The sequence below is a fragment of the Callorhinchus milii genome, unplaced genomic scaffold (genome assembly GCF_018977255.1).
Source record: "Callorhinchus milii isolate IMCB2004 unplaced genomic scaffold, IMCB_Cmil_1.0 Scaffold1, whole genome shotgun sequence".
NCBI lineage: Eukaryota > Metazoa > Chordata > Chondrichthyes > Chimaeriformes > Callorhinchidae > Callorhinchus > Callorhinchus milii.
Window position 1 is genome coordinate 96,975,485 of NW_024704742.1, and position 23,543 is coordinate 96,999,027.

General features: G+C 38.8%; 1 protein-coding gene across 6 annotated transcripts in view; it reads left to right on the forward strand.

Annotated features, from left to right (window-relative positions):
• LOC103186092 (guanine nucleotide-binding protein G(q) subunit alpha) overlaps positions 1–23,543 on the forward strand; it is a 116,089-nt gene that overhangs the window by 89,421 nt on the left and 3,125 nt on the right. For all 6 annotated transcript variants that reach the window (XM_042333631.1, XM_042333643.1, XM_042333640.1 and 3 more), the window contains exons 4-7: positions 4,789–4,943; positions 7,060–7,188; positions 7,811–7,940; positions 17,644–17,797. In XM_042333631.1, coding sequence (XP_042189565.1) covers positions 4,789–4,943; positions 7,060–7,188; positions 7,811–7,940; positions 17,644–17,797 — 568 coding nt within the window. The remainder of the gene's footprint in view (positions 1–4,788; positions 4,944–7,059; positions 7,189–7,810; positions 7,941–17,643; positions 17,798–23,543) is intronic.

The window sequence follows — 23,543 nt, forward strand, 5'->3', positions numbered from 1 at the left end:
AGCACGCTTCTCGTGTTGTCTGGCTAGCTTACTCGGTGCTATGCATGTGTGCCCTGTGCAAGAAGCACCATTGACATCACTTGGTGAAGGAAGTGACATTAATGCTGTTATAGCGCAGATGCACAGTACCGAGAAAATTACCTCAGCTGTGACCTGGCAACCCAGATACACTGACCGGCAGCGGGCTCTTTTTATATCTTCTTGTTACAGTTCAAAGTGACTGAGTTTATGGTTTCAAAACATCTTTTTATAGTGGGTTTGGCCTATAGTATTATCTTTGGTTACTGATTTTATGTTGCTGAAATGTTTTTTTCAGGTTTTCCAGCTAAGTTTCTCTTCACATACCTGTCAACCAACTCATCTTGGAGGGAGGGAATTTGCCACCAATCTTAAATTGACCATCATTATCACCTCCACTAAAAATCTAGTACATTCTCTCTTTTCTGAGCATTTTGTGCCCAACATTTCTGCATTGTGACTCACTGGGGTGAAGGGCGTCTTTTCCATTTCATTGTGAAGGCTATAATTTCAAGTCTGTTGTGATTCCTGAGTATGATTATTTGTGCTTTTGCATGACAAGATGTCAAGATTGTACCTAAAGCATTTTCTGTGATAATGATGAAGAATTCAGGGAAAATGCTGACTTTCAAATGCATTTAAAATTCACCCAAGGCGGATTTCGCTGAACAGCTGTGAGTGTGTGTTGGTGGGAGTGAGAGAGGAGGAGAGGTTGTAATTCATGATGCACTAATATAGGTTATAATGCAATATTTTTTGGTCCATAAAATTGGACACCTCATTATAAAATGGCCAATGCTGACATCACTTCCTATAAAATGGCCACTACTGAAATTTCCAGTGTGCAGGAAGCCAGTAACTTCTCTAGCTAGCATTTTCAGTGGTTACCAGGAATACTGCAAGGCATTAAGAGAGCTTCAGATCTATATACTTTGACTCAGGAAGCTAGCAATTCAGCACAAGAAATGTATTCATCCCAGCCTGGCTCATTTAGTGGCACTCTCAATCTCACCTTGTGAGTAAAAAGATTGTGAGTTTAAACCCACATTGGGACTTTAAGCTCAGTCTAGGCTTACACTCCAGTACAGCAATAATACTTGCAATTGATATAGTGCCATATCACGTCTTCGAGGCGTCTCAAAGCGCTTCACAGAATTTACTGTAAATTGAATTGACTGCATATTTTGTTGGCGAAACGTGGCAGCCAGTTGCACACAGCAGTGTTCCACAAACAGTCGTGGATTGAAGTGAACAATTTATTATTATTTTTTTTGAAGGAGTTATTGCCCCCGGAAAAGTGATCTGCCAATTGACAAACTATTGGGTTCCTACTCACTACTAGGTAAAAAGAGATGTGTGAAGAAAGGAAACTTGCCCAGTGTTTCACCCTGCCGGGAATCGAATCCAGGTCTCGCACTTGCGAGGCAAGTGCTCTAACCACTGAGCTACAGGACTCCACTATACATTAATGCTAGAACGCCACATTGTTGGAGATGCCGTCCTTCAGATGAGATATTAAACCAAGGGTCCATCTGACTGTTCGGGCGGACATTAAAGATCTCGTGGCACTATTCAATAAGCAAACAAGAATTTCTCCTGTGCCCTGGCCAACAATTCTTTAAATAAAATTAGTCAATCATTTCAAGACTGTTTATGGTACATTGCTCTTCCCAAATTATCTGTGACGTAGACCTACAAATGCACAGTCACCATACTTTTCAGTAAATCCTGTAAATCCTGAGGCATTCTCTTGATGTGAAAGGTGCTGTATCAAATGTAAGGATTATATTTTTTCCCCACACTTCTGCAAGCCAACTGTGTAATACCCAGACATGTATTATAGCGAGGCATGTTATAATGGGAGTTGTTGAGTATTAACCTCAGCAATAAAACAAAAAAGTCTGCTGCTACCATTGGATTACATTCCATGCAATTCATCAGTTTGAAATATTAAGGTATCTTAGATTCTGTGCAATTGCTGACATCGCCCAGTTCCACCACTGTATCACACCACAGGCTGCCGAGATCCTCATACACGCATTTATAACATCCAGTGGAGTCCTGTAACATGTGGAGTCCTGTAGTTCAGTCATTAGAGCACTCGCCTCTTAAGCGAGAAACCTTGGTTCGATTCCCGACATGGCAAAATGTTGGACAAGTTTCCTTACAAGCCTCTGTTTACCTAGCAGTAAATAGGAACCTGATTGTTAGTCGATTGGCGGATCGCTTTTCCAGGGGTAATATCAAAAAAAGAATAAATTGGTCACTTCAATCCACGACTGTTTGTGGGACACTGCTTGTATGCAATTGACTGCCGTGTTTCACCCACAAAATATACAGTCAATTAACTTTACAGTATATTCTGTGAAGCACTTTGAGACGTCTTGAAGACATGATAAGGTGCCATATCAAATGCAACGATTATTGTTATTATTATCGAGGGTCACTGCTAATCAGCCTCCCCAGCTCATCCCTCCATAGGCTGCACATCATCCAGAACTTTGCAGCCTGTGTCCTCTCCTGCTCCAGGCTCCACGACCCTATCGTCCCAATTCTCGCCCGACTCCACTGGCTTCCCATCACACAGAGGATACAGTTCAAGATTCTACCCTTATGACTTCCTAACTCCCCTACCAAGCTGCCCACTCCCTCCTCTCAGCAGACTCCAGCCTGCTTCACATCCACCTGCCTCGCTCGCCCTACCATTGGTGGGTGGGCCTTCAGCCACTCTACCCCCACCCTCTGGAACTCCATCCAGCAGTCCCTCTGCCTCGTCCCTTCCCTTGCTTCCTTCAAGTCCCGTCTCAAGACCTTCTTGTTCGACCGTGCCTTCGGTCGCCCTCCTTCCCCCCTGCCCTCCATCCTCTCCGATCCCAACCCCCAGCTTGGGTCTGAAACACTGATTGTCCAGTGCCTGGGATGTCCTCCCAATGTGAAAGGCGCTATAGAAATGTAATTTTTGTTTGTTGTTTGATAATATGAATAGTGGTGTTAGTGAGCGAACAGTCCATCCTTGGAAAGTGGTGTTAATTAATGGTCAATGACCTGACAAAGGGGATAGTCAGGGAATTTTCAATAACTGGATAGAGGAATGATAGTTAGGGAACGGTCAATGAGATATGTGAACCTATCCAAGAAGAGGGAATAATATAATGGGTAAAAGCAAGTTGTAAGAATTTTCATTGGGTTTCATGACGGTTTTCCAAAGTAAGCAATTGGTTTCTTTTGATATTAAATGAGCCTGAAATCTTGCCCACATACTATATATCCACGCAATTATAAACACTTAGTTGTGATATTAGTAGATTTTATTTATTTATTATTTATTATTTATTTATTATTTATTTGTTATTTATTTGTTATTTATTTATTTATTTATTTATTTAACAGTACTGTGATGCATATTTAGTTTAGATTTGGTTTGGTGCTGCAGTTAAAGTGATGCTGTATTTTGCAATCCAATATTACATTACAATATTTTTAAGTCCGAATTTCAGCTGCAGCTATACTTGCCTTCCCAGAGGTAGCATTATGAAAGGTATTGCTGCACAGTGGACAATTGGCTGTCAGACTCCTGACCAATACTCAAACTGTTCAACAACATTTGTAGAACCCTTCAAATAGAGGCTTGTTTTCTTTAACCCTTTGACCTTTTAACGGTTTCATAACCATTTCTGTTACTACTGTTTATTTTGATATTGTATTGTGTACAAAATTACAAGGAAACTCACAAACAGTAAGTGAGAGAGAGAGTGAGAGAGAGGCCAATACATACTGCAGTTGTAAAATCCGATATGCAACAGTCAAGCTGTTTGTGATCACAATTGATAACTGTGGTGCAGTCATCTTATCAACGCTGGATCAGTGCTAGAGCTGCAGGGAATTCCTGCTACCTGCCATTCACTTGGTGAGGGCTCAAACCTGTACTTGTGAGAGGTCAAATGACCAACTAGCAATTATCCTCTGGGGCGGGGAAGGACAATTGTTTAATGTCAGAAGTGAGCAGTCTCGATCAATATATGTGCATGCACTAATAGTGTATATGGCATCTGCAGCAATTCAAAGAGTTTATATACAGTATTTTACCAATGTTTTTAAACCCATGTTTTTCTTTTTATTAACGTGGAATGCATATAAACATTAAATATAACAAAAATGATGAACACAAACATGTAATATGGGTAATTCTCCTTCAGTTATTTAATGTGAATTTGAGGGACATTTACACCTCTTGGTAACTTAATTCCCAGGATAGAATCGCCAGCAAATTTGTTCTGGCAAAAAGTTCATATCTGCTTAGCCATACTCTCCCGCTCTGACTTCCTTCAATCCTACCGACTCAACCCTACCGACTCAGCCCTCCCTTTGCTCAGTGAGCACCAGCCTGCGTTGTGTCTCCTGCCCTATCCCCCCCCACCCCATCATCGGCAGGTGAGCTTTCACTCATTCTGCTTTCTAAAATTCCATGCCAGAGTCTCCAACTCTCCATAACCTCGTTCAAGATGTTATGGAGAGTTGACTGTGTTGTCGATCATCTTTCCCTTCCCTGGCCCCCTTGTGTTCCATCCCCAGACAGCAGCCCTTTGAGATGTCCTTCTGACAATAAATGTTAGTTGTACAGCAAAAACATTTACCATGTGGCTTTTTAAAATAAAATTATTTAAAATAGTTGGGAAGAAAATCATTGTGTTGTTTAAGTTTTGCCCCCTCACCCTAACTTACATAATTCTCCTTATTTAGTGATTTGTTTTTTTCTTTTCTGTCACACAGGCAAATGCACAGTTAATTCGTGACATTGACGTAGAGAAGGTGTCGTCATTCTCTAACCCATATGTAGATGCAATCAAATGTTTATGGATCGACCCAGGGATCCAGGAATCCTATGATAGACGGAGAGAATACCAGCTCTCTGATTCCACCAAATAGTAAGTATTTGAATCACTGACTTTTCCACTATTATTGGAACAATTTACACCATAACATTGAATCTTCCTGGGCTAAGATGAAATCAAAATCTTGATCCTATGATATGGAACCACATGTGGAGTAAGAAGGTTCTTTTACGTTTATGATAAACTTCCTAATCGAATGCACTGATAACATAGTCCCATCTCTTTGAAGTGCCAGGGAATAGATACAATTGTAAGAAATAAACTGGAAGTAACGGAATACAGTATGAGGTTATTGTAAACCATTTAAATTCCTAACATCATGCTGTGGGCCTGGTTTGAGGAATAGGAACTGCGATTGACTGTCACTAAGTGAATCGGAAAGATTTATTGTACACTGTTACGCCAGTGAGGAATTCTGCCCTTATTTCTTGTGTTCTTGTGTTCTTATGATAGCATCGCAAAGCACTTGGCAGTGCCGGAGCATGACAGTTGCAAGAGGGTCACCTACCCTTCTCCCTTCTTACTTTCTCAGAATCCAACTCCAACCCTATAAAATGTACTTGAAGCATCATCCTACAGGAAGGGTGCTATTTAAATGCAACATTTTGTTGGTGTACCACGATATTATACCCTGTTTTCTTTCACACTTCCAAAAGCAGGTTTAGACATCAATCTGATTATTCAGTGGGGGAGTGTATTTATTTTGTGCTCGTCCAAGTGATGGTGGTTAATGCTGGGCGTAAGTAGAACCGTTTATGGGCATCGACTGCCAGCAGTAAGAACTCCCAATGCTGATCTAATTTGGGTTACGTTTAGAATAAAGCTGCTACAGCCTCAGAAGAGCTCCCTCTACTGTATCAATGTGTCACATCCTATGCCATGACCTGTCTGAGCAAGGTTGGTAGTTAATCCATATTAACGGCTTTGTCCACTGTCCCCAAGAACTGGGCTGCTATACAAACACACTGGCAGTGTAACTTCTCAGCCATTTGATTTGTTTAATTTCTGTTTCAATCTTTGGCATTCGCAACACTGCCTGATATCCTGAAGCTTTTGCCTATCAAATGATGTATGATGAATACATACTTAGGAACATCTTACAGCTGATAAAATGAAAGAAAGACATACACAGAATAATGGAGTCTAAGTACAGTCAAATAAAAGGGTCATTAAAGTACAAAAATATTTACATTCAATCAATAGGAAACATATGCTAATTAATTTTCATGTTATTTCTATGGACAGAAATAGGTGACCCAAGGTTAACAAACACTGCCATCTATTGATTGGAGTTCTCATAGAATTTAGTTATAATTGTCTTTATTTTTTTTGCTCAGCCAGTGTTTGACAAATAGGAAACTCATCAACATGGTTAAAGAGTATCTAAATCAAACTGAGAATTTCACGAGAACCAGTTCTGACGAAAGGTCATTGACTTTGAAACGTTAACTCATTTTCCTCTCTCCATGGATGCTGCCTGATCTGCTGCGTGTTCCCAGCAACTTCTATGTTTATACCAGAATTTCCAGCATGTGTATTACTTTGCCTTTTCTCATTATCTTTCTTATTTCACAGTAGCCTTAGTGATATTCAGCACTAGATTATCTGCCAATCAAATAGGATGTTCTGCAGGTTAGAGTGCCCACAAGTGGTGATATTCAGTGTTCATTTGACATGAATAATTTAATCTTCAGGTATTGATTGGGGCATAGTGTATATCTCCTATCTTCCACCGTTTTTGCAGTATGTTCTGATTTAATATTAACATGATCACATCCGCTTTAACTCTGAACTTTGGTTATGGGATAGTGTAAAAAATTATATCTTGTGCTTATTCTAAGTAAATGTATTGCTTCTACCAAAACAAATTTTGGTTTAAAACAAAACTTTCAGGAATTTTGTAAGGCAATACTGAAAAAATACATCCCTCATCTGTGGATAGTGTGCACAATCTGGTGAGGAGTGGAAGTGAGATGTAAATATATTTCACATGTCACCTTTCTGAATAAATGGTAATCTGGGGTAATTCTCTAGGACTTTTAGAGGCAATGCGAATGGCCATCAACCCAATCACACCCATTCTGTTTTGTCTCCCAAGGAATAATCGGGTCATAGTCTTTGCATTCCTGTTGTTTCTCCCTGTTTCCAGCTATCTTAAAGACTTGGACCGTATATCAGAACCTTCCTATCTACCCACTCAACAGGATGTGCTTAGAGTTCGAGTCCCAACAACAGGGATCATTGAATACCCCTTCGACTTACAAACCGTCATTTTCAGGTAGAAGAAAAGCTGCTGAAAGACAGTGACTGTTTTTAAAACTTCGATTTTTAGGAAATTTGAGCATCATTCAGTAAATTTCACTTTCTGCAGTACTGTAGTTGATTTGAATAGAATGAAAAGCACATGCGAGAATAGTTTGGACCATAATGATTATTTAGATTATATTGAATGCTTATAAAAGTTAACCAAACATTTTAAAAAATGTTTATGAATTATAAAGTCAAATTATACAATCTAAAGTATGTTTACATGACATTCAAATCTGATGTGAATAAACTATGAAATGTTTTGATTCTGCATTTCAAGATTGTAGATATTTCCCTAGTAAGAAAATGTGCAATGTTTATAGTGATTTTTTTACCATTTGAACGAGTGCAGAGTCACTGAAAATGATGCTCTTCAATGTTTTTCACTTCTAACATTGCAAATGTAAACTGGATGTAAAGTAAAATTTAAAGATTTCTTATAGATTGTACATCAAATACAAGAATTATTATTACATTGTGCTCTTTGTTTGATGTTTAGCTCATCGTAGCTCATTTTATTTTCACGAATAATTAACATTAGCTCAGTGAATGACGTGGTCGTGATGCAGTTTGGTATTGCATTGGTCTTTCAGAATGGTCGACGTTGGGGGCCAGCGGTCAGAAAGAAGAAAGTGGATACACTGCTTTGAAAATGTGACATCCATCATGTTTTTAGTTGCCCTTAGTGAATACGATCAAGTTCTTGTGGAGTCGGACAATGAGGTAGGTAACAATGCAGATGACCATCATTTTTGTTTCTTTAGTCTAGATTAGAAATCCATGAGAGTTTGAATATGCTGAACCGTGAGCATAATGTACTTTTTTTTGTAATTTTCAAACATTTGGCTTTATCTTCCAGATTAAGTAAGACTATTTGTTCAAATGTGAAAACGTATTCCTACCATAACTCTTGTCAGGCTGATTTTTCAATACTCCAGTGCATTGCACTCCCTGAAACCACAGAAAGGCTTGTAAAAATACATATATTTAAAGAACTATATTTAGTTATCAGACAGATGCTGCTAGGGAATATTAACATTGAATTAGCATTCTATGGCTGCTTTTATATTTTGAATGTATTTATATTACAATAACTAGAAGGATAGATACAGCTATTGCTCAGTTTCCACGCTCAATCAGCTTGAATCAGCTGTTACAAGCTGAAACTGATCACCATGTATTTTCAGAGCATCCAAACCGATCAATTGAAAGTTTAACATATACATGGGAACTTCTGTTTGTCTAGAATGAAATGCACACTGTTCTTTCCAGAAGGACGTAATCCCAGAAAGTTTAGGTCCAGTTTGACAAGAGCGAAAGTATAGGGATGTCAGAGTGTGCATTGGGTACTTCCTTGACACCAACTCTATCTTTCTGCTTCCACCCTCAACTCCAGGACCACTGCTGTCCTGACAGACTGCCTGTCAGACATCAAGTCCTGGATGAGGACAAATTTCCTACAGTTGAATGTGAACAAGACTGAGGCCCTCCTGATTGGCTTGTGCCAGCGCCTCAGCACCTCAGGCTCTGGCAGCATCAACCTCCATGGTTGCACACTTCAACTCACCAGCCAGTTAGGAACCTCGGTGTCTTGTTCGACCCTCAACTGTCTTTTCTTCCCTACATTCAAGCCATGATCTGCTCTGCCCTCCCTGACCTCCGTAACATCGCCCGACTCCGCCACTAACTCAACACTCAGGCCACTGAAACTCTTGTTCCTGCCTTCATCACCTCCAGGCTCGACTATGCAAACGCCCTGCTTGTCAGCCTTCCCAACTCCTCCCTCCACAGGCTGCAGATAATCCAGAACTCTGCAGCCCGTGTCCTCTCCCGCACCAAACTCCATGACCCCATCTCCCCCCACTCTCGCCCGACTCTATTGGCTCCCTGTCCTTCAGAGGATCCAGTTCAAGATCCTGGTCCTCACGTACAACGCCCTCCACGGCCTCGCCCCACCCTACCTCTGTGACCTCCTAACCCCCTATCAACCTGCCCGTTCCCTCTGCTCAGCCGGCTCTGGCCTGCTCCACATCCCCCGACCCACCTGCCCCACCATTGGCGGGAGAGCCTTCAGCCACTCTGCCCCCAATCTCTGCCCCCATCCCCCATCACTCCACCTCGCCCCCTCCTTAGCCTCCTTCAAGTCCCGCCTCAAGACCCTCCTCTTCGACCATGCCATCAGCCATCCCCCTTCCCCTCCCCTCCCTTCTCCCCCCCTGACCCCAGCTCAGGTCTGAAATACTGTACACTGTCCAGCACTTTAGGACGTCTTTCCGACATGAAAGACGTTATACAAATGTAATCTTGTTGTTGTTGCCTTGTAATATCCTGAAAGTTGCTTTGAAATCTCTCAGAAAATAACATTTTGTAAAGTGTTGCTACTCATTTTTGTTCCCGCACCCCCACAATTGTTGCTCTATAAAACATCTCTAAAAGGTGTGACAGTCGACTTATCCTGCCTTCTCCCAATTTGGAAACAACTGGTCTCTGCTCTATGCCTCCCCAATTTGACATGGTTAAGATCAGAACCTTACCAACTTAAATTGATGGAATGCATCAGTTCTGAAAAGGAAATTAGCAGGTCTTAGATGGGGAGGGTGAAATCGAGTGAGAAGGGAAGAAACTTGATGCAAATTCTTTTCCGTTGAATGTTATGGGTTTGCTGCAAGATCGACTTGAGCTTTGATATCAAACTGCAGTTTGTGGACATGCATCTGTGTAGCAAGTTTCCTCTTTTGTTTATCTTTCTTCCAACAGGCTTCTTGTATATTTGTTAGTGCACTTTGTTCCTCACAACTCACTGCCTGCTCATCCTATATGTTGGTGTCTTGTCATATTTATTGGTATATCACCACTCTTGTCTGTCTTATGTCTTCCTCACTTCCTGTTAGATTGTGAATATTCCCAGTGTGCAGTAGTTTCCTGTCCAGTGCAACTGATAACTCTGGCTATTTCTCTTTGCTCTTGCAGTTCCAAGTCTATTGTCTGCTATTTTTCGTTCACCACCCTCTCTCTCTTCCTTTCTAATAATTACATTTCTGTAGTTACACAACTAAGTCATATGGGTAAATTGCAAGTGAGGAAAGAAAATTGGAATATTAAATTGTAAGCAAAAATGAGCAAAATGGACAAAGACCATACAGTAGTAAGCAAGTGTGCACCCAGGGGAAAGGGAAATTATGTTGACAAAAGAACAATTTGAGAATAGTATTTTTTTTCCGGAATTTTTTAGCTGTTAATGTATCCATATTTTGTATTGAATTAGATTATAACATGATTCTTGATTTTTTAAAGTGAATTGAAATATTCTAGTTCAATTTTAATTGTCATGTTCCGATCTATTTATAAAATTCATGATCAGTGTGGATAACTAATGCAGAAACTGATGCACGTTTTATTGTTTAGAGTTGTTGAGTCCATAGAAACATAGAAATGTTCAGCATCATTGAGTTTGTGCTACTCCCACTTGTACTATTAAGTCATCTTTTTATTAATCCCACCTTCTATAATGTTCTTCTCCTTAATGTGCTACTGCCCAGTGTTTATCCAATTCCTTTTTGAATGATTCCATTGAGACAGCTTCTATTGTCACTTGGGACAATTCATTCCAAGTCCTAACAATTTTCCTCTAACCTCTCTTCTATTTTTCATATTAACAATTCTGAGACCCAAATATTAGCTTAAAGGTGAAGTTATTGATCTAAATGTTTATGAGCTATGCAGCTGCAAAAGCTTGTTTATTGTTGTATATTCAACTAGATTCATTAAATGGGCTTCCCACATTGCTGCTAGTGTGTGCATGGTATGCATCTTGAAATAGAGAGGCTCACTCTCAGTGTGCCCCGTGTTTGTGTAAAAATAAATCTGAAGGGCATTAATGTTCTGGCCTTTCTGGTAATTATAGGTCTACAATTGCTCATCAGTAACGCTAGCAAATGTTTTATTCCATATTTATGAAGAGAAATGTAAAAGCTTACTGAGTATGGCTAATAATGGTAGGAAAGTTTATTCAGCCTCACAATATAATTGTTGAATTAACAACAAAAATATTTTTTTAACACAAAATGTTGGAGCTGAATTATTCCAGGATATGTTTCTGTAACTAATTCAGTAATTTATTTAACCCACTGCTTCTGAGCATTCATAAAACAAATATTTGGAAGGACAAACACCCATATTGGACAGAGCAGATCAAAAAAAAAGATAATTCCTTGAAAACTCTTGTAAACTTGGAGGTGATATTGGTGAAACTTATTTAAAGAAATTTCTTCTCATGGCGGTGGTAATATGCAGTGATGTTAGCAATGAAGCCTTGCTGTCTGCATTTATGTGTATCCGATAAGATTGTATGTTGGTTAACTGCAAAACGTGTATCAGTGTTACTATAATTGTTCCAGCACAAAGGAAAACTACAGTCATGTCCTGGTATAGCACATCTGCTTATAGGTTTATGCAATACACCTCTAGCTTTCAGCAGTAGCTGGCCAGCCTCCTGTAACGAGAAAATTACATTAACAGTCATTGACATTGACCACCAGGAAGTGATGACTGGCTGGTATTTCTTAACATGCCACCTTATAACACTGGTCTGATTTTTGTTAATCAAAACAGTGTGTTATAATGGGGGATTACCGTATAAATAACAATTATATTGTGAGGCTGTGATTTTAACAATACATGTTCCTTACGGTTGATTACTTCATGGATGCCTCTTCATAAAAATTGTTTCAGATTACTGTTTCTTAAATGGTTTAAAACCAAAAACCAAATTAGTTACAGCAGCAGCTGAGCAAGAGGTAGGTGGAGAAATTGATAAAATCAAGTGAATGTACTAAAGTATATCATGTTGTGTTAACCATTCACATCATTGCTTTACCTAGTAACCAGTGTGTGTTCACTTAATTTCTCTCCTTGTTGCTCTGATGTATATTTTAGTATATTCTGTCTAATGTAATAATCTGTTTCATGTGTTTTACAAACGTAGCTTCTTTTAAATTTAACCACGTGATAAGTGGATTTGCTATATAACTTATTGAAGACTTTCAATATCCGTCTAAAAAAATGTGCCTTTGGATGCATCTTCCCTCCCCCACCCCCAAATCCTCTAACTCCCATGCAGCTTGAGCTCCCACTCCACCTAAATTTAAAGCGCTTTGACATTTTTTCCTACATGAAAGATGTGGGTAATTTGTTATTGAATAGTAAGGACCTAGGGAGCGAGTTAGAAGACAGTGTGTGAAATTTACAGAAGAGTGAAAATTGAATAGATAAAAGCTTCACCTGGAGATTCTATTCCCTTCCTGTTGTCTCCTTATTTTATATTATGCAAGTTTTGCTGTTAAATCTTGGTACAACATGTTTGTTTTCTAGAGCATTGTAGTCTCAATGTGGTGCTGAACAACGCACATACACACACACAACATTATACTCCCTTGTGATGCAATTACTGTAAGTTTGATAGGAAACCTTTAACATTTTCAGGAAAGTATTTGGGAGAATAGTGCTGTTTGTACATGTGTACACATAATTGTATCTAAACATTTATTTTAAAAAGAGTACTCTGTGCTTATTAAATGAAAAGGTATTTTAATAGAGTTTTCAATAATGAGTACCATTGTTCCACACCTCATTTTCTCATGGAGAAAAATAAATATTTCTGTATCACTGATGATTTTGACTTGATACTTGGAATGGCAGTAGAGTCTCCAGAGATCAGACCCACAGAAGTTCTTGAGGCCTGAATTGTTTTTCAAAAAAACTGCAGTAAATCAGCTTCCAAATTAAAGCAATTTTTGCAAAATTCTGCAAAAAAATTTTAAGACAACAATTTCAGGCCTCCCACTGGTATTGTTTTGGTATTGTAACTTGTCATCTCTAAAGACTCAGCTTAATGGTGTGTTATTCTGGGTGGTAAACACTGCAGATGGAATTATCGTGAATGGTAGCCTGGAGTGCTAAGTAGGTTGTCACTAGTTGTTATTAATGCAAACTGAGGATCAGGGACTGTAGGAGCAATGGTGTGCAGAAAAGGTCTGGAATTTGACACCCACTTCATAAAGCAGCAGGAATCAATAGATAAATGAGAGATCAATCTGCTTAGCAGCAGGTGGGTACAATCCTATAGGTCAGCAGTGAATATCCACAGCAACAATCTTAAGTGTATCAGTTACATAATCCAAACCAACATGGTACTTTGTCTTGAACAAGCTACCTTAATTGACCTCCTGGCATCCTCAAGTATTAATGCTAGTAAGTTGTCTTTAATTAACATAGGTCTACCTAAAGCCTTCATTGCTCTGCCCTTATTTCCTTCAGTATTCATTGCATCCTATATGAGAGAAATATATTTGCAGAAGTAAGTTAAATTTTAAACCAGATTTCTTTCTATCAGCCTTTCTCAATTGATAGCACTCTCACCTCCAAGTTAAACGGTTGTGGGTTCAACTCCACATTGAAAATTAGTATCGGTCTCTGACTGTCTGTTTCCATCTGTCTGTCTGTCCCCTTTTAAACTTTCCAATTGATTCTGCACCCATTGCTTTCTGGGACAGTGTATTCCAATTTCTCACAACGTTTTGTGTGAAGAAGTGTCTACTGACGTGTAATTAATTGATTGAATTTGGGGCATGGCAACTCTCCATGTTGGATTTCAGCTTTTGGCACCACAAGGTGGTGGGAGGCAGGTTTGATTCTCAATCTACTGCGTTCCTCTTTCAATAATGGGAAGGTGCCTCCTCGCAGAAAAGAAGAGAAAATTACTGCAGACATAAACAGAATTTTTTTTCCCATCAAACTTATGGTTCTTTCCCTCCCAACTAATTCTCAGTTCATAAGATACATGGGTTGCTTGCTTCCAAGTTCCAGTTACTACTTTTGCCAGATCCCAGAAAATTAATGGAGGTGACAAACACCCTGTGGTCATCATCTTCTTTGATTCCAAGGACCTGTTCAGTTTCTTCTTAAAATGTTTGGATTATTAGTAAATGTGCCTGTCTGGTCACTCAATCTAAAGAGATCCCACATATGGACCAGCCATGAGGTCATCATGTACAAACACTGCCCCTCGTACTAGTTGTTGAGATACACTGACTTAACCCAGTTAAAATAAGAAGTCTGCAAATACTACTAAATGAAATACATTTCTAATTGACCTTCGGAAGTGAGTTTACTCTTTGCTTCAGGGTTATAGACTAGGAACTAAGTGAGAGAGGTTTATATGCTTTGGTAAATCAACAAACTAGGAAACTAAAACCATTAAAACTGCTTTTGCAAGGAAGGCTCGGCGTGCCCATGGTCTGTCACACTTACTGAGATAAACCATGTTCAAGCTGCTTACTGTAGTACATAAACATACATTCTTGATTGTGCTCCAAAGTAAATTCTGGCTTTGTGGCTGAATTAGTCCACGTTAATTTCCAGTATAATTTTGATTGCTCATTCATTTATTCATTCATTCATTCATTCTCCACATACCACTGGTAATGATGTAAAACCGTATGCTAATAGAGGATGTTTTTTCAGGATCCTTGTCCCTTTGAAGTACATATATGTCCTTCTCCTTTCCACTTTTTATTAGGGGAGAATGCACTTGGCAAGAAGAATAATCCTTGCATTTGATATAATGCCTTTCAAAAGGACATCTCAAAGCGCTTCATGAGATTCACTGAAAAAACAACCAAATTACATTTGTATAGCGCCTTTCACGTCAGGAGCTTCATGGAATTCACTGAAAAGTGTTGACTGCATTTTGCAGTTGAATGCAGCAGCCAATTTGCACAAAGTAATGTCCCACAAACAACTGTGATACGAATGACCATGCAGAGGTGGGATAATGATTCTGCAGAGTTTAGTGAGGCAGAGGGTCTGGGCTGCAGAGTTCCGGATGAGCTGGAGCTCATGGAGGCCAGGAAGTAGTGTATTTGAGAAATCAAGTCTGAAGGTTATGAAGATGTGAATATGGAATTAGGCAGTAGAAGGCAAAGATAATGGGGACCCACAGAATAAATAATAATCCTTACATTTGGTATAGTGCCTTTCACGTCAGGATGATATCTCAAAGTACTTCGCAGGATTTACTGTAAAGTGTAATAACTATATTACGGTTAAGGCAGATGCCAATTTGTACACAGCAAGATTCCACAAACAGCCTTGAAGTGAATTACCAATTTTAACGAAGAGATTATCCTTGTGAAAGGTGCTATAAAAGTGTAAAATGTTTAATTAAAATGGTCTTGTACATATTATTGCCCACTTCTCAGTTGCATTGAGGAATTAAAAAACATTAAAGTTGTGAGACTATTTTATTTTTGGAATGATGCTGATACTGTTGTAATAATAATACTTGCATTTTGAATAGCATCTTTCATGACAGGAGGATGTCCTAGAATACTTCCCAGGATATATTGTCAAGTAAAGTATGTCTGTGTTTTTGTCGCCCTAAAATGTAATGCACTGGTTATGTAGAAAGACTTGGGAATTTAGGAATAGCAGAAGGCCATTCAGCTCACCGATCCTGCTCTGCCACAGACCATTCAGTTGTACTACATATTATCACCACTTCCCTGCTTTCACCCACAAAATATACAGTCAATTCACTTTACAGTATATTCTGTGAAGCGCTATGAGACGTCTCAAAGATGTGATAAGGTGCTATATCAAATGCAAGGATTATTATTCTCACCATATCCTTTAATAATCGTTTCTTGTAAGGAAGTATACGCAACGTATGAGTGATTCCAAAACAAAGCAATATAATTAATATTCAGTACGGTTAAAGGAAAAGCTATAGGTACGCGCTGCACAAATAATTACAAAACTAGTTTTAGTTAAAAAGTAATAAACTTCCCTGTGTACTTTTCCTTGTTTACCCTTTATTCTCCTGAAGGTGGCATCTCAGGACTAGATACAGTTGGCAACAGTTTTTTGGTGTCTCGCCAAATGACTATTGTGTGATCCTGCACAATAAATATTGTCAGGTTGTTTAATTATTCAAGGAAGACAGTCCTGTCCTCACTTCTTCTCCTCACAGGTTCATTCCATTGGCCTTGGTCACTGGATAGAAATTGAGAACAGGAATCTTGTATCCTCTTTCCCTTCTCAGCGTCGGAGAGTCAAGGCCAAAAAGCCCCTCCAACTACAACCGAAGCCAAGTTTGATTTAAACAACACAGACTGAAATTTTCCTGGGTTATATCCAATATAATGTAGTGTTTTGTGGAAAATGCATGTATTTGCAGTTCAGTTTTATTGTCTTATGCAGGTTAGAACCATTCATTTTGCTTGGAAGTGAAGCAATAAAGTTCCTTACAAAGTCAGGAACCGAATGAAAAGGCTTCTATTTTCTTTGTGTGCCATTACATCTAAAGGAGCCCATTGCTCCAAATTGGCACATTCATTGTACTGCTTTGAAAATGTGTAGTATTCTCAGTGGCGTAATAGTCCTGGAACACCAACACACAATTCCCTGGAGTGATGGGTTGTAGGAACATGAATACCCATGAAACCTACTCACTCTACCTCCTGATCACAGCGTGTTGCTGTGGGGAAAAATGCTAAGTGAATGCTGAGTGCTGAGTGCACCTCCACAGGGAAAAAAGGAGGAGTCATATTTGGACTCCATTCTCATGCCTTCTCAGTTTCTAGTGATAAAAAAAGCATTTTCAGAGCTCTGGGAGCAATTTAGCTGTAAAACTGTTGCAGATCCATTAAGCGGATAGACCCAACTAAGCATAAAGAAATACTTAAAATAGAAATGGTACTGTAGGTAATAAGTATTAAGCTTATTCACTTGTTGCACAAAATATGTTTTAAAAAGCTTCTGCAAATGTTTTTGTGTACATTAAAGCTGCAGATCTGGGAGTCTCTTGTCTAGTTTTGAACCCTTCTATTGAACAGCTAAGCGAGCAAATAATGCAAACAAAACTTCCTGAAAAACACAATAGTGATCTGTCCCATCCTGGCACCAAATTTACAATCTGGAGATAACTTGTGTAAACAGTTCTTCAAGGTGATTTAGAGCCTTATGGTTTTTTAAAACCTGAGGTCTGGTATCAGTTAGACCACTAACGCAGCTTTGTCAGTTGCTCAGCTTTTAAAAGAGCAAAAGTTCTGGAAATCAGATTCTTCCTCATTTATTCACCCTACATACAACAGAATATTTGCCTTTAATCTTTCAGAGAAAAGTTATGTGAGGACACTCTCCTGTAAGTATTTTCCTCCTCAAGTGTTAGCTAACCTTACCCTTCCCTTCCCCTCCCTCCCCACAGTGTGTACTTAGTCTAATTTTGCAATTATCACCAGTACTCTTGACAGATGATTACTTCCTGGCTGGCCTTGAATCCATGTCTTCAGTGATAAACTGCAGTGCCTCAGCACTTATCTACTTTCCGTTTCTGTGAATTCACTTGTTTTACTGTAATTTATTCCAGAATCGAATGGAGGAGAGCAAAGCACTATTTAGGACAATTATCACATATCCCTGGTTCCAAAACTCCTCAGTCATCCTCTTCTTAAACAAGAAGGATCTCCTGGAGGAAAAGATCATGTATTCCCATCTAGTTGATTATTTCCCAGAATATGATGGTAAGTAAATTGTGGTACATAATGATTCTGCATTGCCTCCCAGATCCCCATTGTTTCTGTGAAGCATTTGATAAATTCATTCCATATTACACTTCTGTACAAGAAAAAAATAATACAGCTGACCAGATGTATTATTATACTGTTCAAAATGCTGTGAAAGCAGTAGGTCTATTATGCACCATGTGTAAATACAGAACTATTATGCGCAATGTGTAAAAACAGGAGTAACATGCGCAGTGTGTAATAATAGGAGTATTAATGATGTGTGTAAGGATAGTATAATGCACCATGTGTACAGAGAATTAAAGGTGCACTTGATTATTAGTTAACCCTTGGAAAGGATTTATTAATAATGTAACTTACCAATCTTTTTCATTTCTTTAATGATATAAGTACATCTATTTGCCAGTCAGCTGATCTGTGCACATAGTTTGCACGTGGTGCACAATGCAAATACAAACATATTTGATCACCTACAGGTAATTATGACGAATTATAGAAAACGGAAGCACTTTGAGATTTTTCGATTTGAGAAGGTACATCAAGCGCAAAGATTATTATTATAATAGACACAACTAATTCGGTAAAATTCCATAGATGAAGCAAATGATCAGGTAAACTGGGTATGTTCATGCTGTTGAAGAGAAGGTTGAGTGGAGGTATGATTACCGTCTTTAAGATTCTAAAGGGACTAGATAACGTAGACCATGATTAGCTGTTTTAACTTGTGCTGAACAGTAGAACCATAGGACACGGCCTGCGATTGAAGGAGGGTAAATTCAGAACGAATCTGCAGAGACATTACTTCAGTGAGAGAGTAGTAAACTTATGGAACAGGCTCCCTAGGGAGACAGTGGAAGCAGAAAGTGTTGTTTGTTTCAAGAACAAATTAGGTAATTAATATCTAGAAAATAATATCTTGGAATACAGCATGTAGTTTGGGACACAACATGTCATGTGAGTGCCAGGATGATGGAAGGCAAACTCGATTGACCCTGGTCTTTTTTCTAGCTAATTTCTTATGTTCTTATCATCCACTGAGATTCATTGAAGGGAGTAATTTTACCAAAAATTAAACTCATGAATTGTAAAACATTTTTGGAGCAAGTAGGAGAGTAGGATTCAATTGGTTAATATGGAGAAAAGCACCAGGGCAGAGTGGATGGGCTGAATTGCTGTTTCTGGCATAACATTCTTTGATTCTATGACCTATGTTCCTTTTTTAAAAAAAATCAAAATATTTGTGAATGAACACACCGTTAATGTTCCATTCATTTCTGTTTTGGATATTTTAACTTCAATTGTCGGCACCGATTCCCCTGAGATAATCAGCGTGAATGAGTTATCATGTCTGTGGTTTACAGAGTTCATTTGCTATCAATAGAGTTAATCATTAACCTAAGGGTGCAGTGTTAACTCTATATTAATTCAGACTGAATAACTTTTCCAAGGGCCAATAATATCCTCCTTCCCAATTTAAGCAAAAATGCTCAACAATCCCTGCAGTTGGTCAGAATTCTTCAATGGATTATTAAAATGAGCCCTGGTGATGAGATGCTCTTTAAAAGAGTCACAATTGCATTTGTTCATTGTCTCACACAAGAATGGGGTCATTTTAGTGAACCATCCTATACTCCCTTATTCTCCACCTCCCAATTCCATTCTCAATGACAAAGGCAGGCCCTTGGCACTGGATTTCAACCTGGCTGAGCGTGAGCTTCTGCTAGTTAACAGGATATCGTGCTTTAGTAAATAAACCACATATTTGAAGAGCTGACCTGTTCACCGTTGGGAACAACTTGATTCACATGAAATAGTGTCGCGAAGTGCTTAATAGTGGCAGTGTCGAGGGGACGTCCATAACAAGTACATCCAAATGCATTCAATTCTCTAGATATCAAGCACCAAATTGACCCATTGAATTTAAAATTCCTTAAAATATTCACACATTTTTAGAAGTTTTTTAAAATTACAATCAGTGCATAAGTCAGCTCCTAAAGCAACAACAAATAAAATCACATTCCATTATATTTTTGTCATTAGGATACTAATGACTTGTGGAAAGAACCTGAAATCAATTTGTATTTTACCGCACAACAGAATAGTTAGCCACAACTTGGCACCGAATTTTGAATGACTCGTGTTTCAATAGGAGAGTTTACACTGCTACACTTCTTTTGCTGGGGTTAAGTCACATTGGAAGCAGAGTTGAGAGAATTTTGCTCTGCATCAAAGTGTCCTGTGTTTCAACAGGAAATTTGCTGGCAGCCCAAAGTAAGTGAAAATATGTTCATTTTCCACGCAAACAACTTCACTTCAGAAATCACTGAAAAAAATATTAATTTAATAGTGTCGCAAGAGTGTGTCTCAGGCTGGAAGATGTAATCAAATACAAAAGATCATTGACATAGTTGCACTAATGTGCTTCACTGAAGAGGAATAAAGACAAAATTCTGCTAAATTATTCCTCACGTGTGAGCAATGAGGCAGTGAAGTTTATTAATTTAAAATCAAGTCTCTTGTCTCACACACTCTTCCTTCTCTTCACTGTACTGAAATCAAACCTCATCACACTGTTTCAACTTCTAGACTGATTTACTTTTCCCAGGATCTGAAGACTGGAACTCCTAGTCTCCCCATGCCTTCCATTCCTCATATAATTTATAGACTTTGAAAACCCAAGCTTGTCGTCCTCTAACTATTTCATTTTGACTTATGGAATTTTGTTGCGTTGCTGCTCTTTTCAGGCTTGGTGATGTATTGCACTATTCCACTTGACCCTTCAGCTCCTGAATTTAAATAAAGGGAAAGTTAATTTAGACTGTGCATGCCATAAATATAAAGGGAAAATTCATTACATTTGATCTTTCTAAGTCCGCTAAAGTGGGAACTCTGCTGTTCAGAGGGGAGTGATACAATGGGAGGGGGATTTCCTTAAAGCCGATAAGGAACACTTTAGACAAGCACCCAGCAATGTGGGTGCTTAACTGCTTAATTAAGTTCAAAGGGTTGGCTTAATCAGAATTTAGAAGGACATAATAGTGACTATCCTTGCCTATATGACTGCTGCTCAAACTAAGAATTTAGAAGCAAACTGACATACATGCATTTTGTCCCAGTTTAAGGCAAATAACTAGTTCAGTGCTCATCAGTCAGTGTTTGAACTCAGAGTCATAATTCAAAATGGTCCAATTTGGATTCTTCTTAAAAATATAAAAAATTGTAAAAATGTAAAAATATATGTATTAACAATTATATAAAAAAAGGCATTAATTTGACATAGCTATACTCGTAGTTGAATTCCATATTTTAAATTCATGGCTGTCTGCAATCTCTACTCAGAAGGAACTGGAGGGGATTGGTACATGGCTTGATTTTTCACCTCAGATCTGGGCTAATAAAAGTCGTTGTTTTAACAGAGATGAGATAATCCAGTTACAGCCCAGTTCCCATAGTATATTTACATAATACAATAATTCATAGTTTGGCACATATTAATACAGTGAGTGTAGATGGAGGGTTTCAATATTCAGACACCACTGATTAACCAGTCATCTTCCACGTGCTGAGTAAAGGCTTCCATTTTTCTGAGGAATCACAGCAACTGGATGATTGGAGTCCTTACACATGAGTCACTCCCAACTGTTTCTAAAGCACTCCGTGAAATTTGCTTCACTCCATATTGACTTGGGTACTACTTTAACATTCTATTAGATCCAATAATTGTGAGTGAGTAACATTGGCCAGAAAGCCCATTTACTTAGGGCAAGTGGAGCAGGTTTCAATAGGAGAGCATCTGGACAACAGTGATCACAACATCATTAGGTTTAGAATACTTATGGAAAGGGACAAGGAACAATCAAAGGGGATCATACTCAACTGAAAGAGGACTAATTTCAGTGAGTTAAAAAGGGACCTAGCCAAGGTGGACTGGAAAGAAAGATTGGCAGGTAAAACAGCTAACAATCAATGGGAAGCCTTCAAGAAGGAGATAGTTCAGGGACAGAACAAATACATTCCCACAAAGGAAAAAGGTAGGGCATCCAAACCTCCCTGGATGAATAAGGAAATTGGGATTAAAATAAAACAGTAAAAGGAGGCTCATGATAAATGTCAGGTCCACAATACAGAAGATAATCAAATAGAATATAGAAAGTAGAGAGGAGAACTGGAAAAGGAAATAAGAGGGGCAAAGAGATTGTATGAGAAAAGATTAGCGGGTAACATAAAAGGGAACCCTAAAGTATCTTATAGGCATATACAGAATAAATGTTTAGTCAAAAGTAGTGTGGGCCTAATTAGGGACCAAAGAGGAAATATTCTTGTGGAAGCAGAGGGCACGGCTGATGTACTGAATGAGTACTTTGAATCTGTCTTCACAAAAGAAGAGGGTGCAGCCAATGCCACAGTATCGGAGGAGCGGGTAGAGAAATTGGATAAGAATAAACTGAGAGGAGATATTAAAAAGGTTGACGGTGCTCAAGGTAGATAAGTCGCCCTGTCCGGATGGGATGCGTCCTAAGTTACTGAGGGAAGTAAGGGTGGAAATAACGGAGGCTCTGGCCACAATCTTTCAATCCTCTTTGGACACCAATGTGGTGCCAGAGGATTAGAGGATTTCAAATGTTACTCCTCTGTACAAAAAGGGACAGAAGCATAAACCCGGGAACTACAGGACAGTCAGCCTAACGTCAGTAGTGGGGAAACCTCTAGAGACTATAATCCAGGATAAAGTAAATTTTCACTTAGAAAATATGGGTTAATAAAGGACAGCCAATACGGTTTTGTAAAAGGCAAATCGTGTCTAACAAACCTAATAAGAGTTTTTTGATGAAGTAACGGAGGGGGTGGATGAAGGTAGTGCAGTTAATGTAGTTTATATGGATTTTCAAAAGGCATTTGATAAAGTGCCACATAAGAGACTTGTAATCAAAATAGAATCCCGTGATATTAAAGGGTCAGTGGCAGCATGATGGGCCGAATGGCCTCCTTCTGTGCTGTATAATTCTATGATTCTATGATATTGATAGTCGTTCTCTAGTTCACATTTCTTCTGTTGAAATAAAACATTATCCATTAATAATCCCTGATGCATTAATTAAATTGTACAGAGCACTAGCCTTTTACAAAGATAGAACAAATGAGCCACATCAATCCAGGAATTTGTTCATTTCCTTTGAGACCAGGGTCTCAGTTAGATCCTGACCGAGGTTGGCAAATTGAGCAATGTATTGGATCTACCCCTGATCATTCTACACATTTGTTCAATGAATATCTCAGTCGTACAGTTGGAAAAAATTTAATCTTGTTTGTGTTGCTAGTTGATCCAAGCTGTGACAGCAAAACAACTTGCATTTATATAGTGCCCTTCACATGGAGCAGCATCTCGGAGCGCTTAACAGTCGCTGAGCTGGACGCACCAGGACTTTGATAGTTGGCCTTGAAGCCTTAGTTGAATGTCTTCAGTGGAAGAAAGAAAAAGAGAGAAATATAATAGACTGTGAAGCTCCTGGTGAGGTGGGATAAGCCAAAATACATACCATAGCTTTTTTGACCTAAAATACAGAAATACAGAATTCCTCTCAGGGTCAATTGCAAGACCGTGATCTGGAGTGGTATTTACCCTGTCTTTATTGATGACAATACTTGGTGCTGCTGTTCTCTTACGTTATCCTATAAATGTAGTTTATCAAGCTCACACTGAGAATTGTTATACATTGCTATACTTCTATTTGTTTGAGGAAGC